At 42.6% G+C, this 17,761-nt stretch overlaps 1 protein-coding gene across 5 annotated transcripts in view; it reads right to left on the bottom strand.

The window, feature by feature from the left end:
- The window catches only part of tmem168b (transmembrane protein 168b), a 46,889-nt gene extending 30,332 nt beyond the window's left edge, over window positions 1-16,557 (bottom strand). Inside the window, exons 1-6 of one of the 5 annotated variants that reach the window (XM_078219896.1) lie at window positions 16,481-16,531; window positions 14,688-14,746; window positions 9,079-9,162; window positions 3,904-3,999; window positions 2,693-2,787; window positions 270-1,524 (exon numbers count right to left, since the gene is read on the bottom strand). In XM_078219896.1, the coding sequence (XP_078076022.1) occupies window positions 270-1,406 (1,137 nt within the window). In that variant the 5' untranslated portion in view covers window positions 1,407-1,524; window positions 2,693-2,787; window positions 3,904-3,999; ... (1 more) ...; window positions 14,688-14,746; window positions 16,481-16,531. Of the gene's footprint in view, window positions 1-269; window positions 1,525-2,692; window positions 2,788-3,903; window positions 4,000-9,078; window positions 10,207-14,687; window positions 14,747-16,480 lie in introns of those variants that run through there. The other 4 variants (XM_078219895.1, XM_078219898.1, XM_078219894.1 and 1 more) reach the window with 4 other exon arrangements.
- Window positions 16,558-17,761: the final 1,204 nt, after the last annotated feature.

Below are 17,761 nucleotides of genomic sequence, written 5' to 3'. Positions count from 1 at the left end.
ATAAAACACTACATAATAATCAAAGCACACTATCCTCTGCCCTTTTTTTAAGGATAACTGTATCAGACCCCATAACTTTTCTTTTAAAGTAACTACAACTGGTCTGTTACCTGCCTCTATACATACATGTACAAGTTCACATAAGGATACGTCAATGGCTCACAGCATGGAACATGCGTGAAGTGTACACAATAAACTGCTGTAAATCTAAGTGGTAAATCATTGTTTATGGACATTAATGACAATTTCAAATATCATATATCACATACCTGCCAGGAGACTGCACCCAGAACTGCTGTGGATAAAAGGCTGAAAAAAACCAATCGCTCAGAAATCAAGCAAAAATGACGCATTCCTTTTGATGCCATAACACAGTCCAGACTCTTATTATCTATCCTATGAGTATAGTAGATTTTTTGACAGTCACTGAGCTTAGTATGAAAACCCCAGAAAGTTATGAGAAAAATTACATGGCAGATCAACCAGAAGATCCCAAAGATGGAAAATCCCGGTATCAGAAAATACCAATGCTTTAAGTCATTTAGTTTTAATGCAGCAAGAATGAAGAATATTAGCTCAATAGATGCTACAGGAAATATGGAAAGTCGTCTACATAGTGTCCGGCCATAGAGATAAGGCTTCCACCGTTCAGTAACAGATAGGCCACTGAAGTAAAGATCCAGTAGTGGGTCACAAATCAGACGGCTGAAATAACAAGCCAAGGCAAAGGGGTTAGTGCTAATCTTCAAAGAAGGAAAAAACAATATGGATGTAATCACTGTAAAGGCTATCAAGTTCGGAACTGCCAGGAAAGACTTCATCCGCAGATCAACAATCAACATTGACAAAGCAAAGACAAGTAAGACAACGCTCAAGCAGTTGGGCATCAACATGGCAGTGCTGGCTATGGCAAATCCAACCAGCTCCAGAAATTCTGCAGACGTTAATAGAGCAGGTTGGTGCCGGACACATCCACACATTCGCTCCACAACTGACCACAAAGTTCTAACCAGAATGCTGGTCAGTAGTAAATATTTGGTGGCTTCTTCTTTCGCATCAGTTTTCAACTTGGAATTATCTATAAAACAGAGAAGGCCAAGCAAAAATCCAAACCAGAGGTGCGACAGGCTCAAACTTGCTGTTTCCATGGAGAAGTAATAGTACAATATGCTAGCAATACCTAGCACAAAAAGTCCCAGGATGAATATCACAAGCAATAATATATTTTCCGTTTTCTCCCATCGGACGTATAGGCCCATACAAATTGCCACCAGTAAGCTTATATTTGCCAGGTAGCCAAGGTATCGGATTGAGGAATGCATATTTGCTTCTCTGTTGAGTTCCTCCAGTTTAGTCATTACTGCATAAAGACAGTGGCTCACACAATAACGCAGTGATTTACACATGTAATAGGATTGAAAACGTTCTGTCAGAACTCCGGGTGATTCTGCACGGTGCAGATGCCGATGGTCTCCTAACGTGCCATTTGTCACTGAAGAACCAGACTCGCACAAGTGGGAAGTCCTACAAAGAACAATAACATCAGTGAAAGATAATACATACAGGATAATCGATAAGCAGAGCAGATTGCATTGCTGTAACAAAATTGCACCATAAACATGTAATGACATAAACTCTTTAATGACAAGTGAGCTCCAGGATTTATTTACCCTGTGCGCTCACTCTCAAGTGTGCGTCATTAAAATACTGGTTACTGACTGATCCCCAGGAGCAAATACTCTCACTTTGGTGTGATGACATAGTTGTTGGGCATTCTGTAGCGCATTTTATGGGGGCTCATATAATTCACAAGGCATAATCTTGAGAGATACAGCTTTATCACATGATAGGATATATAGGACAGCAGCGCCCTTCTTCCTACTTGCTCCCAATGCACATCTTAGCTTGAATCACTTTGTAGATAAGAATGCCAGTGTTACAAACTTACTAAATTGGAGTCAATGATACTGCATTATGATGCTTTTAAAAACCCAGCAAGATTAATAAATGTTTGAAATTTCTTGACAAGGATAATTAACAAATGACAGTCACACCAGACTCAAGTGAACTACTGGGGAAGAGTTCATAGCTTATATGCTAATCTAAATACCAACTATCAAAATGTAGTTGGGAAAAAGATTTTCCAGTTTAATAAAGCAATGATATTGGAATATTGTTGATTACAAACTGATATGAATATCTAATGAAAAGAACAATTACAATTAAGAACTGTCTACAAATTTGGCTTCAATTTCAATAACTATATTAACTTCAGCAACTTTTAACAGTAGCACAAAAGACAGTATTTAATATTAGTAGATTCTAATGAATGTCCATCGCCTTGAACAAATATGATTTTTTTTTGCAGATTATTCAGTATCTACATTTTGAAATGCACCCGTCATGCATGAGATGTCACACTGTATTTCATATTTTTGTAAAGGTACAGTGTCTCAAAAGTGGCAACCTCAGCACCGAGGCTATGCTAGATTTCTGGTCGGGCCAAACCAAGGGTGTATGGAATAGATGGCATGCAAGCATAGAAGCAGATAACTAGTTCAGGCCACACCATGCCAGTGCAACAGCTGGACAAATTGTCCAGGTAACATTTTTATTGTACTCAATTAGAATTAATGCATGGCGCACTCTAAAAATGTCCGGTTTTTGGACAACTGGATTTGATGCACTGTACCTGTATTACACTTAAACATTCTTTTAAAGAGAATCAATCATTTCCAATCTACAGAGAACTTTTCCGATAACAGAATTTGGCTTCAGGAACTCCACCTAAAAAGAGAAAGAAAAAAGCCAGTGATTTTCGATTTGAAACTATCCCTCTAGCTAGTTAGGGAATAAGAGAAGTTCAAAATTTAAATCATTAATAAAGGATTTAGAGATAATTGAATTCCTACAGTACAGAAGGAGGTCATTCAGCCCATCGGGTCTGCACCAACTCAGCATCTACTTGAGGCCCTATCACCGTAACCCAAAGTATTTACCCCACTAATCCCCATAACCTACACATTTTGGGATACTAAGGGACAATATAGCATGGCCAATCCACCTAACCTGCACATCTTTGGACTGGAGGAAACCGGAGCAGCCGGAGGAAACCCATGCAGACATGGGAAGAACTTGCAACTCTGCACAATCACCCAAGGCCAGAATCAAACCCTGGCACTGAGAGTCAGCAGTGTTAACCACTGTGCCACGACAAAGGGGAGATATTGGGAAAAGGGCCTCAGACTGGGTCCCAGTTTAATTTCTCATTCAAAAGATGGCATCTAATTGGTTAATATATTGATAATTCTCTGGTCTAACATGGCCAAAATGTTACGTTAGTTATAGAATCCCTATAGTGCATTCGGCCCATTGAGTCTGCACCAACTCGCTTGACAAAGCATTTTACCCAGGCTCACTCCCCCGCCCTATCCCCATAACCCCACATATTTACCCTGCCAATCCGGCTAACCTACACATCTTGCAACACTAAGGGACAACTTAGCATGGCCAATCCACCTAACCTGCACATCTTTGGACCCAGCTGTTTTCAAAATGATATGGAATCTATCTCAAGTGTATGGAATAATTTAATCTGACTCAATTAGTTGGATAAATATTTCCATTTTCTCTCAGCAAGAGCAAACACCAGCTGTAATCACAACAAATCTTGCTACCCTGGTTCCCTTCCCATAAATAACTGAAAAGTCGCTGTCTAATATTCAGATCAACTCCCTTAAGCAAAGGAAACTTCTGCACCATTCTCCGAGCATGCTGAGTCACACATGTGCCCCGTATCGAAAGCTGTAATGGAAATAGTTAAAGAAAGTATTTTAGGAAGGAAACCTTTGTAATTCGCTGTCAATCTACGGCTCGAGTTATTTGCTTATATAAAAAGAGTACCTAATTGGCTGTGAAGCAGTTTGGAAAGGTCTGAGGACTTGAAAAGCACGATGTAAAATACAAGCCCTTTCCTGAACGTGGTTTCATTCAAACAGCCTACAGAAATACATTGCAATGTAGAATCATGAACATAGTATGTTAAAAATACAAGCCTTTACAGACTGTCATAAACTCAACCAAAAATATTTACATAATATTTACTAAATGGTGTCATCAGTATGTATGATAGAAATTGAAATACCACTGAGCATCAGATGAGAATGAAAAGAGCTCATTAAAAAATAGAAAAATTTAACAGATTGATTAAACACCATGGCCCGATTTTACCATCAAGTTGTGCCCGTTTTCGGGTGCGAAAACTTGGTAAAGTTGGGCGTGAGGCAACTAGTGCGATCCGCGACCGTCTCTGCGGCCGCTCCCCCTTTATCAATGGCTGAAAATGGCGGTGATCGGGACCTCGCCCGAAACGGGCGCAACGGCAACTTAAATGCATTTGAATGCATTTAAATTGAATTAATGAGATGGACGTCCGCCTTTACCAGCACTTCCCCCCTTTACCACTGCGTTCGCCTGTCCAGATTCGGCGCAAAACAGACATGGTCCACAAAGGTCCGATTCGGGCACTTCAGCTTCTGAGGAGGTAACTTCAGAGATTCCAGCGGGGGAAAGAGGGGGTCCGCTGCCACTCTGCATGTGATTGGTGGGGGGCAGGGGGTTGCGATCGGTCTGGGTAGCGGAGGGGTGGGGGGATAAGGGGGTCAGTTATGCTGTGGGGGTGGGGCAATATCTGTGGGGGCCAGGGGGAGCATTTTTCTATTTATTTTTACTGCGCATGCGCAGTTGAAAGCGCCGATCGGAGCTGCAGTGTTTTGGGCGTGATAAGACCTGCCCACAGACTTTTGCAACGCGATTCGGATTTATTGATTTTTTGCAGGCAGAGTGCGTATGGGGGTACCGGAGAACTGGTCTAAAAGTTGGATCTGAAACACTCCCAGGTTCAAGTCCTCCCAGCACTTAGAATCAAAATGGTAAAATCGGGCCCCAAGTGTCTGCTGACCTGGATTTTGCAGTCAGACAGATTGAAGTAAATCCTGAAATACAAACAAACTTTCAAAAATTAACTTCCATTTTAAAATTAATTGAATGGAGGAATTGATGCTCCTAACTTATAAAATTACATTTTTACGGCAGAAAGGTTGTTCAACTATAATTATATCCCAACGTGCCATTGAAAACTCAGTTATAGTCATTCAAGATATAATCTTTTCACTGTTTTTTACAGTGAGAATAGTGTGGAAACAGTTGAAACTGACTACAATCTGCACTTGTAGATTTTATTTACTTCGAGACCCTGGTTACTGATGCCAGTTATAGTGTCACTATTGCTGTTGTGTTTGAAACTGACTCGCACCACAGATCGGGGATTGGGCCTGGGGATTTCTTCATTTGTAAGATTGAGTGTCATACAGTGAAATGTATTTTTCCACTAATTTACCCGAGTATTGGAAATATATTTTTTCCAAAGTTAATGCATTAATTATCTGTGTGCTGAATCCACCGGAGTTTAACAACTCCCTACAGTGCAGAAGGAGGCCCATTGATCCTGCACCGGCAACAATCCCAACCAGGCCCCATCCCTGTAACCTCACATATTTACCCCACTAATCCCCCTAACCTACACATCTTGGGACACTAAGTGGCAATTTGTCATGGCCAATCAACTCAACCTGCTCATCTTTGGACTGTGGGAGGAAACTGGAGCACCCAGAGGAAACCGGAGCACCCGGAGGAAACCCACGCAGACACGGGGAGAACATGCAAACTCCACACAGACGGTGACGCAAACCGGGAATCGAACCCGAGTCCTTGGTGCTGAATTACTAATTTGTGTGCTGATTGGATCTGCGAAGATGGGGACAGTGAGCCCTGTGAAGTGGCAGGATATCTCTGACAGTAATTTCTGGATCTCCACATTTAATTGTGCACGTGCAAATGGCCAGACTTTGCTGTCATTTTCAGAGTAATGACGGTGAACATTGACAATTTTGTTTATAAGACACTGGCGATCAATTCTGCAGTGCACCAAAATTACTGAAAATTCATTTAACATGTGTTTTATTAGCACTCGGGGACAAGGCAAAAAAAGCTGCATATTTTAGACTTAAGGCAGATTACTTAGAAATCCATTGGGAATTCTATGCTTAAAATGCAGTGCAAGTTAAAAACATAAATGAACCAGTTCAAAATCTTGTTGAAACTTCCATGTCGATGTCTATTCTCTCACATCACCCGCATCTCCTTGTACTATTGCAAATACTGAATCTCTTTATAAAAAAAACTTATAATCCCATCTAGTTTACAAATGTATTGAAAAATGTGATGCGCTCCAAGGAGAAACTTTGCACTTAATTATCAGCTTTTATTAATCTTTCCTTTCACTTCAACTTATTTTTTTGAAGCTCAGGTCTTGAGTATTTTTCAGTTCAAAAACTGATGCTGTTCACATTAATAAAAGCAATGATTCCTTTGGTCCGAAACTTTCAAGTTGTGCTTCCTGATTCTGAGGAATGCCTTTGAACATGACCACATCATTGCGAGCTACGAGTGATTTAAATGAGCAATAAATAAACCAGATTAGATCTCATCATGCTGATAGTGGCAGCTTTTCCAAAGTTGGTATCTCCAATGGGACCACACGAACCTTTTTTTTTGGAAAACTGATGCAAAATTTTATCCACCACACACGTGGACAATGTTATTCTTGTTGCCAAAGCCATTTCAAGTTGGTAAATTCTGTGTTAAACTCTGGTGGGTTCAGCATACAGATAACTAATGCATAAATTTTGGAAAAAAGATATTTCCAATACTCAGGTAAATTAGTGGAAAAATACATTTCATTGTATGGCACTCAATCTTACAAATGAAGAAATTCCCAGGCCCAATCCCTGATCTGTGGTGTGAGCCAGTTTCAACCACAACTATAATGGTGACATTGTAACTGGCATCAGTAACCAGGATCTAGAAGTAAATAAAATTTAAAAGTGCAGATTGTAATGAAGCTTACATTGGCCTTACAGGCGTTTGCTTATCTCTCAACTCTAAAAATGTCCTTTTCAAATGAAATAGCCTTGGATATGAATGATCATACGTTTTCTACAACAATACTTTTTTCCATTTTCTTTACCGCCTTTGATTCGTCTTGCTGTTGAGCACTGCTGGAGATCAACTATACACATTTTTCATAGAAACAGAGAAAAAGGGAGCAGGAGTAAACCATTCGGCCCTTTGAGCCTGCTCTGCCATTCATTATGATCATGGATGATTGTCCAAATCAATAGCTTGACCCCGCTTTCCTTCCATATCCTTTGATCACCTCTGCCCCAAGAGCTACATGTAACTCCTTCTTGAAAACATACAATATTTTGGCCTCAACTACTTTCCGTGATAGCGAATTCCACAGGCTTACCACTCTCTGGGTGAAGAAATTTCTCCTCATTTCAACCCTAAACGGATTAGCCCATATCCTTACCCCGGTTCTGAACACTCCCACTATTTTGAACATCCTTCCTGCATCTACTCCATCTAGTTCTGTTAGAATTTTACAGGTTTCTCTGAGATACCACCTCATTCTTCTAAACTCCAGTGAATATAATCCTATCCGACCCAATCACTCCTCATATCAGTCTTGCCATTCCAGGAATCAGTCTGGTAAATCTTCTCTGCACTCCCTCTATAGCAAGAGCATCCTTCCTCGGATAAGGAGACCAAAACTGCACACAATATTCCAGGTGTGGTATAATTGCAGCAAAACATCCAAGCATTGGTGTGATCCTTGTGCTCCATGTGGGAAGCTGGGAACATTTCCAGTGCCCGGGACCAGCACGTACAGGAAGTGTCTCCAGCTGCAGCTCTTAGGAGCCTTGGCTTTGGAGCTGGAGGGGCGACTGGGGACACTGTGGAGCATCCGCTAGGCAGGGAGTATCGTGGATAGTACTTATAGAGAGGTGGTCACACCGGAGGCCAAGATTCCCCAGGTTGGAAGAGAATAGGTGACCATCAGGCAGAGCAAGAGATTGAGGCAGGGAGCACAGGAATCTCCTGTGGCCATTCCCCTGAAAAACAGATACATTGCTTTGGAAATTGTTGAGGGGAATGTAGCAACAGCCAAACTCGTTACAGCATGTTTGGCTCTGCTACAGAGGGGAGGAGTAAGAAGTATGGGAATGCAATAGTTATAGGGTATTCAATTGCAAGAGGAATAGATAGGTGTTTCTATGGCCACAAAAGAGATTTCAGGAGGGAATGTTGCCTCCTGGTGCTAGGGTCAAGGATGTCTTGGAGCGGTTACAGGATATCCTGGAGTGGGAGGGTTCCTTCATCCAAACCATTAACATATATTGTGAATAGCTGGGGTCCTAGCATCGATTTCTGCAGTAGCCCATTATTCACCTCCTGCCATTTGGAAAGTGACTGTTTATTCTTACTCTGTTTCCTGTCTGCCAACCAGTTTTCTATCTATTTCAATACACCACTCCTAATCCCATGCGCTTTAATTTTACATGCTAATCTCTTATGTGGGACTTTGGCAAAAGCCTTCTGAAAGTCCAAAATAAATCCACTGGCTTCCTCTCATCAACTCTACTAGTTACATCCTTGAAGAATTCCAGTATTTGTCAAGCATGATTTCCCTTTTTGTAAATCCATGCTGACTCTCTCCGATTCTACCACGTGCTCCGCTATAAAATGGACTCTAGAATTTTTCCCTCTACTTTTGGTTTCCTATTTGACTTATAATGCATATTAAATGGATCCACATAATTACCATGAACAAAACAAGTAGTGTTTTTGAAGCCTCTATTCTAAAACAGTGCTAGTTCTAGAAACTAAACAATAATTTCTGAGATGACATTAATTATATAATTTTAGCAGCATGATTATCTACATTGGTATGAGACTGCAACAGCAGCTTTCCATAAAGTAATACCAAACTACTAAACAGATTTTCCCTGAACAGTCACAATTTACTTTGGTTCACTGCAAGAATACCAAAACCTCTATGGCATTACTCTGCAGTCTGTCACATTGCTGCAACAATTTAACCTCTGGCATTTAAATGTTATTTCTCATTTTATACACACAGTTTTAAAGAAATGTTTTCTGCTTATAAACACCTACATCTGACTTCTGCAGGATCTCCACGCCTTCCTTCCCAACCAGATATCAGGATATATCAACAAGCCACCTTTATATCATCACTGGCTGTGAAGAATATATAGTTAGTATTACAAGCTGCTCTGCAAACTTAGCAGTTTACAACATTTGCATTCATATGGTGTAGTAAAACATGTCAAGAGACTTCACAAGAGTGTAATTAGACTAAAAACAGACACCATACCAAAGGCAACATAGGACAGATGATCAAAAACTTAGTCAAAAGATGTAGGTTTTAAGCAGTGTCTGTAAAAAGCAAAGACATGTGAAATGACAAACAGGTTTAAAAAGGGAATTTCAGAGCTTTAGACCTAACTGACTGAAGGCAAAATAGTAGGGTGAAGAAGGCACACAAAAGGACAAAGTTGAAAAAAGATAATTTTCCCCAGGAATTGCAATGCTGAAGGCTACAGTTTTAGGAGCGGCAAGGTCACCAGAGGGATTTGAACACGAGGATAAACATTTTAAAATTGATGCATTAGTGTACTAGAAGCCAATGAAGGTCAGCAAGCAAGGGATGGCTGCTGAATAAGACTTGCTTCAAGTTAGTATATGGAAAGCAGGGGTTTGATTGAAGTTAAGTCATTGAGGGTTGAAAATGAAGAGTACAAGAATAATTGAATCTGGCAGGAACAAAAGCATGGATGAGGTTTTCAGCAGCAGACAGGCTGAGGCAGGATGAAGATGAGTGATATCTCCGAGGCAGAAATAAGCAGTATTTGTGTCACAGAGTTTTACGGCACTGAAGAGGCCCCATGGCCCATCATGTGTACACTGGCCATCAAGCACCTATTTATTCTATTCACATTTTCCAGCATTTGGTTCATAGCCTTGCATGTTATGATGTTTCAAGTGCACACCTAAATGCTTCAAAAATGCTGTGAGGAATCCTTTTCCTCAAATCCCCTCAAAATCTCCTGCCTATTATCTTAAACCTGCCCCAGCATTGGCCTCTCAACTAAGGGGAAAGATTTCGCCCTATGTCCCTCATAATTTTGTACAACTCAAGCAAGTCCTTCAGCTTTTTCTGCTCCAAGGAGAAAAACCTCAGCCTAACCAGCCTCTCTTCATAGCTGAAACACTCCAATCCATGATTAATCCTGGTCTCTCTAACTGGAGATTAATTCTGCTCCTCAGAATTTTTTCCAATAATTTCCCTACCAATGATGTTGGACTCATTGGTCTCTAATTACCTGTTTTTTCCCTACTTCCTTTCTTGATTAATGTTAGCTGTCCTCCAGTCCTCTGGTATCTCACCTGTGATGTGGAGATGCCGGCGTTGGACTGCGGTAAACACAGTAAGAAGTTTAACAACACTAGGTTAAAGTCCAACAGGTTTATTTGGTAGCAAAAGCCACAAGCTTTCGGAGTCTTCAGTCCCTTCTTCAGGTGAGTGGGAATTTTGTTCACAAACAGGGCATATAAAGACACAAACTCAATTTACAGAATAATGGCTGGAATGCGAATACTTAAAACTAATCAAGTGTTTAAGGTACAAACAATGTGAGTGGAGAGAGCATTAAGACAGGTTAAAGAGATGTGTATTGTCTCCAGACAGGACAGCCAGTGAGACTCTGCAGGTCCAGGCAAGCTGTGGGGATTACAGATAGTGTGATATGAACCCAATATCCCAGTTGAGGCCGTCCTCATGTGATCTCACCTGTGGCCAGAGAGCCCCTGCAATCTCCTATCTTGCCTCACACAGCAACCTAGGATACATCTCACCTGGGTCTGCGAATTTATCTGCTTTCAACGCTGCTAAAACCGCTAGCACCTTCTCCCTCTCAATGCTAATCTGTTTAATTATATCACAGTCCTCCTTCCTGCTTTCTATATCTACATCCCCCTTCTCCATAGTGAACACAGATGTAAAATACTCATACTTTATCATAGAATCCTAACAGTGCAGGAGGCCACCATTCGATCCATCAAGCCTGCACGGATAACAATTCCACCCATTCACTATCCCTGTAATCCCACGTATTTACCCTGCCAATCCCCCTGACATTAAGGGGCAATTTAGCATGGCCAATCAACCCAACTCGCACATCTTTGGACTGTGGAGGAAACCGGAGCACCTGGAAGAAATGTGCACAGACACGGGGAGAATGTGCAGACTCCATACAGACAGTCACCCAAAGCTGGAATTGAACCCGGGTGGAACCCTGGTGCTGTGAGGCAGCAGTGCTAACCACTGTGCTATAGATGAAAGGGTTTCTGAAGCTCACCTCCTTGTCAAATAGTATATCAAAGCTGTAACTGGTCTGTTTCCGCCTGAAACTGTGGTTCGGGAGGGGAATGAAGTGGGTGACTAGGAAACTTGTGGTGTGGGCCAAAGACAATGGTAAGGTTCTTGCCATTCATTGCACTTATACTTCTCCTTCGCCACAGATTTTTTATGGGATTTTCACAACACCCTCTACAAGGAATTTGGGACATGTCTGACTTGCGCAAGCAAATGCGCACCTTCTTAACCGATCAAGTTGGAGAATCATTCATGAACAGCACAGAACCTAGAAATTAGTTACTTCACAAACAAAATAAAAATGGGATTCAGAAAGTGGAATAGAAAAGAAAAAAATGTGTAAATCTTTTAAAATATCCAACAATAATTAAAATATAAACAAACGTGATGCCACATTTGTTAACATTTAATTTTAGAACCGGGGAGTTGTTCACAGTAATTAAGACTTGCTACACCACGAAATGATTAACACTGGAATGAAAAAAGCCTTTAGCAGCTTCAAGGAGAAGCAGTGCAACTCAGAAACCAATTCCTGATTTCCATGTTTAACTGTGCATGTGCAGTCATGAAAATTTCCTATTTGACTTGCACTTTAATAATTTAACGGCGATCTCAATCTTTTTGATCTCAATCTTTTTGATCATAACCGACTAGTGAATAAAGTTTTTTTTAAAAACTGCCTAGTGAATGGTGTAACCTTATTTTCTGCTCTCAGATTGGGTGATATGGTTAAAAAAAGAACTTCACGTTCAGTTTCTGTTGAAATCAATGTCACTAATAATACATCTCCCATTCTCAGCTGATAACGAAGCATGTACACCTGGTTCTCAAAGCTGAATGTCATGGTAGATGTACTTCCAGATCGTGACGTACAGTTCAGTTTCCTACACCCTCTCCTTGTTTTAGTGGTGCCAGATACAAGTAAAAGGGTAGCCTCATTGTATTTGGTGCAATTAGTTTAAAGTTCAACATGAAAATGAAAATGTGACAACTCAACTCTGCTGTTCTTCAAGGCCAATAATCTATTCGTGCACTGAATCTGTATGGGGAGGCGATGGTGTAGTGATATTGTCACTGGACTAGTAATCCAAAAATCCAGAGACCCAATATTCTGGGGACCCAGTTTGAATCCCACCACTGCAGATATTGAAATATAAATTCAATAAAAACCTTCAATGTGATCATGAAACCATTGTCGATTGTCAGAAAAACCCATCTGGTTCACTAATGTCCTTCAGGGAAAGAAGCCTGCCATTCTTACCTATGTGGCCTACATGCGACTCCAGACCCACAGCAGTGTGGTTAACTTTTAAATGCGCTCTGAATGTCATCATTTCTTACAGATAATGGTCCAGACACCACCAGCCCTGCCAGTGGGACATGACAGACCCAGCAGGGGTGGACGGCACAGTGGTATACATTCAGGAGGGAGGTACCCTGGGTGTCCTCAACATCGAGTCTCATAAAGTCTCATGGCATCAAGTCAAACATGGGCAGGAAACCTCCTACTGATTACCATGTATCCCCACCCTCTCAGCTGATAAATCAGTACACCCCCATGCTGAACACTATTTGGAGGAACGTACTCTGGATGGGGACTTCAACGCCCATCAACCAGAATGGCTTGGTAGCACCACAGACTGAGCTGGCCGAGTCCTAAAGGACAAAACTGCTATACTGACTCTGTAGCAGGTGGTGAGGGAATCAACAAGAAAGAAAAATATACTTGACCTCATTCTCACCAAAGTGCCTGCTGCATGCATCTGCCCATGACAGTATCAGTATGAGTGACGGTCCTGGTCATTGAGCATACCGTCCATTGTGTTGTGTGGCACTACCACCATGCTAAATGGGATAGATTTCAGCAGAGATCTAGCAACTCAAGACTAAATGCCCTGCAGATAGCACATTGAAAACCGGTTGAGGAATTCAATTACAGGTGCATTGGTTTTATTTACATTTTTTTAAATGAAGTCAACTTATTTGCTACGTTAAGACAACCAGTTTATTTTAAGTGAAAACAAACTGGATTTTAATGCGCACCTGCAAAAAACAGAAAGAACGAATATATTCACATCCTGGGGATGTGCCAAAGAACCTCACCACCCGTGATTTACTTCTGAGGTGTAGTGCAACTGTAGTTGCATTGACAAAAGTGGCAGTCAATTTGTTTACAGCAAGGTCCAGCAAACAGCAATGAGATAACTGTCCAGTTAATCTGTTTTAGTGATGTTGATTCAGGGAATGCTGGTCTGGACACTGGTAGAATTCCCTGCTGGACTCTGAACTGTACAATAGAATCTTCTTCATCCACTCGAGTAGGCAGACAGATCCACAGTTTAACATCACCAATGCAGTAATGCAGTCAAGTAACAGTTTGGATCATGCTCAAATATTACAGGGGGCCTTGAACCTGAAACTTTCTGATGTCTAGTTAAAGAGTTACCACCAAACTTGCTAGTTCAGGGTCCACTTAAGAAGAGAGGCTGATTGTTTTGTTTAGTGAAAACAAATAGAAACTTTCATGAATTTAAATGGCCTCCTGAATCACAACAAAGTAGAAAGGGTCGTGAGCTTCAAGTTTTTAGGTGTCCAGATCACCAACAACCTGTCCTGATCCTCCCATGCCGACACTATAGTTAAGAAAGCCCACCAATGCCTCTACTTTCTCAGAAGTTTAAGGAAATTTGGCATTTCAGCTACGACTCTCACCAACTTTTATAAATGCACCATAGAAAGCATTCTCTCTGGTTGTATCACAGCTTGGTATGGCTCCTGCTCTGCCCAAGACCACAAGGAACTACAAAAGGTTTTGAATGCAGCCTAATCCATCATGCAAACCAGCCTCCCAGCCATTGACTGCACTTCCCGCTGCCTTGGCAAAGCAGCCAGCATAATTAAGGACCCCACACACCCCGGACATACTCTCTTCCACCTTCTTCAGTCGGGAAAAAGATTTTTTAAAAATCTAAGGTCACGTACCAACCGACTCAAGAACAGCTTCTTCCTGCTGCCGTCAGACTTTTGAATGGACTACCTTGCATTAAGTTGATCTTTCTCTACACCCTAGCTATGACTGTAACACTACATTCCGCACTCTCTCATTTCCTTCTCTATGAGCGGTATGCTTTGTTTGTATAACACGCAAGAAATAATACTTTTTACTGTATGCTAATACATGTGACAATAATAAATCAAATCAAAAAGGTATATGTACAAGTCACAGCAGATGAACACCCAGACACAGAAGAACTGTACAATTAATTGCCCAATGCCTCACCACACCAACCCTCATAATTTGGAAGGGCCAGATATAAGCAAAAGGTACCTTTCATGTCAGACAGTAAAAATAGAAAATGTTGGAAATACTCAGCAGTCAGGCAGCATCTATGGATGGAGAAACAGAGTTAGTCAATGGTCAATTATTACCAGAACTTGAAAAAGTTAGAACAAGCAAGTACAGAAACAAAAGGAGATTGGGGGAGATGGGAAAGAAAAAAAGCAAAGGTCCATAATAGGGTAAATGGCAGGAAATATTAAATAACAAAAAGGAGATGATAAAGATACAAGTAAAAACATAAAAACTGTGCCCAGAGGAGGTGTAAACGGAAAGAGCAGAATTGGAATCAACAGCTGTCGTACAAAAAAACAACACAAAATCAGATCATGATCTGAAATTGTTAAACTTAGTGTTGAATCCAGAAGGTTGTAAAGTGACTAATTGAAAGATGAAATGTTGTTCCTCAAGCTTGCACTGAGCTTCACTGGAACACCATAAGAGACCGAGACCATGACCAGAAAGATCACAGTCGAAGTGAGATGGAGAGTAAAGGTAACTAGATGCTTAAGGTGACTCCATAAAATCCCTACAGTGCAGAAGGAGGCCATTCAGCCCATTGAGTCTGAATAGACCTTGGCCCACCTCCCCACCCTATCCCCGTTACCCCATGCATTTACCATGGATAATCCACCTAACCTACACATCTTTGGACCATGGGAGCAAACTGGAGCACCCGGAGGAAACCCACGCAGACATGGGGAGAATGTACAAACTCCACAGTCACTGAAGGCCAAAATGGAACTCGGGTCCCTGTCGCTGTGAAGCAGCAGTGCTAAGCACTGTGCCACCACGCCGCCTGCAGACTACAATGCGCTGCGACTAGCAATCTTATCAAATGTTTTATTTAGTTGAAACATTGAAAGCCACGTTTTAATTAGCCAATATATAGGTAATATTGCTTTCATTTACATAATTGTGGCTTGGTGCAGTACTCTCAGCCCCACCACTGAGACTGGAGCGTGCAACACTCGGTGCAGTACTGCAGGAGAGCTGCATCGTCCCAAGTGCCGGTTGACAGGTAAGATGCTGATCCGACTTTCCGTTTACATCCTTCTTACATTCACCTGACAGCATCATTCTGAAGAATGATGGGCGAGGTTTTCCTGATGTCCTGGTCAATAAATATCCCCTGAACCCACATCACAAAAAAAAAACACATTATTGTGGTCACTTTGGGAAGGTGTTGGCTGCCATGACTTCTACATTACAACAGTGACTGTACTCCAGAAGTACTTTGGGATAGGAGAATCATAGACTCCCTATCGTGCAGAAGGAAGCCATTTGGCCCATCGAACATGCACTGACAACAATCCCATCCTGGCCCAGTCCCTGCATGCCCACATATTTACCCTGCTAATCCCCCCCACTCCCACTAAAGGGCAATCTAGCATGGGCAATCCACCTAACCCACACATCTTTGGAGTGAAGGACTAGTAAGTCTTCTCTTTGTGATGTGTCACATTGATTGATATCACTCCATCAGATCCCATTTCCTGTCTTTCAGACGGTGATTGCACTGACATCAGGTGGAGGGGAGAGGAACCAGGTCTAAATCCGAGGTGTTTGAATACCTGGGGCACACACACACAGGGGGTTATTAATGGAGGGGGTTATTGCTCTGGGCCTGGGAGGCAGAGGCGGCTGGGCTCACTCACACAGGCACCAGCTCCGGGGACTGAGCCCTTCCCCGGACGGGCCCGGCCTCCAGCGTGTCGATCCCGGTCAATCCCACCCCCGCTATACACACACACTCCCCTCCGAGGCCGGCCGGCCGGCTTTACCTGTCACAGCCCCGCCGCCAGGGCCCAGCTTCTCTCCCGCTTCCTCCTGGAGCCTTTCCTGACAGTAAACCCCGAGAGACGGAGGGGCGGGGCTTGACTCCGGGTGGGGGCGGGACCTCACTCTGAGGGGCGGAGCTTTACTCGCCCCGCCCCCTGTACGGCTCCCGCCGTGGGACAGTCGGCGGGAAGGCGCCAGCTGCAGTGGGGACAGTCACTGCTCACACCTCCAGAGCAGCAGAAATCACACCCAGAACAGTGACATTTCCATCTTTCACACACCATTTAACATATATATATATATATAAGTGCCAGAGGAGGTGATAGAGGCGGGTACAATTACAACTCGAGGCTTTTACCCAGGGCTGAAATGGTTGCCACAAGAGGTCACAGGTTTAGGGTGCTGGGGAGTAGGTACAGAGGAGATGTTAGGGGTAAGTTTTTCACTCAGAGGGTGGTGGGTGCGTGGAATCGGCTGCCGGTAGTGGTGGTGGAGGCGGATTCGATAGGGTCTTTTAAGAGACTTTTGGATAAGTTCATGGAAGTTAGTAAGATAGAGGGTTAGAGGTAAGCCTAGTAGGTAGAGACATGTTCGGCGCAACTTGTGGGCCGAAGGGCCTGTTTGTGCTGTAGCTTTTCTATGTTCTATGTTCTACAACATTTGGACAGGCACAGGAATCATAGAATCCCTACAGTGCAGAAGGAGGCCACTCGGCCCATCAAATCTGCGCCGACCACAATCCCACCCAGGCCATAATCGCCCTAACCCCATGCATTTGCCCAAGCTAACTAACCCCCTGACACGAAGGGTCACTTTAACATGGCACCTGACTTGCACATCTTTGGACCGTGGGAGGAAACCAGAGCACCCGGTGGAAACCCAGACAGACGTGGGGAGAATGTGCAAACTCCACACATGTTTATTTATTAGTGTTACAAGTAGGCTTACATTAACAGTGCAATGAAGTTACTGTGAAAATCCTCTAGTCGTCACACTCCGGCACGTGTTCGGGTACCCTGAGGGAGAATTTAGCATAGCCAATGCACCTAACCAGCATACCTTTCAGGCTGGGAGGAAACCGGATCACCCGGAGGAAACCCCATGCAGACACGGGAAGAATGTGCAAACTACATACAGACAGTGACCCAAGCTGGGAATCGAACGCGGGTCCCTGGCGCTGTGAGGCAGCAGTGCTAACCACTGTGCCACTGTGCCACACGTGGATATGAAAATTAATGGGATATGGGCTAAACGCAGGCAAATGGGACTAGTTCAGTTGAAGA

Source organism: Mustelus asterias, chromosome 9 (genome assembly GCF_964213995.1).
Source record: "Mustelus asterias chromosome 9, sMusAst1.hap1.1, whole genome shotgun sequence".
Lineage (NCBI taxonomy): Eukaryota > Metazoa > Chordata > Chondrichthyes > Carcharhiniformes > Triakidae > Mustelus > Mustelus asterias.
Note: the sequence above shows the minus strand (reverse complement) of the source record. Positions and strands in the feature narration are given on the sequence as shown.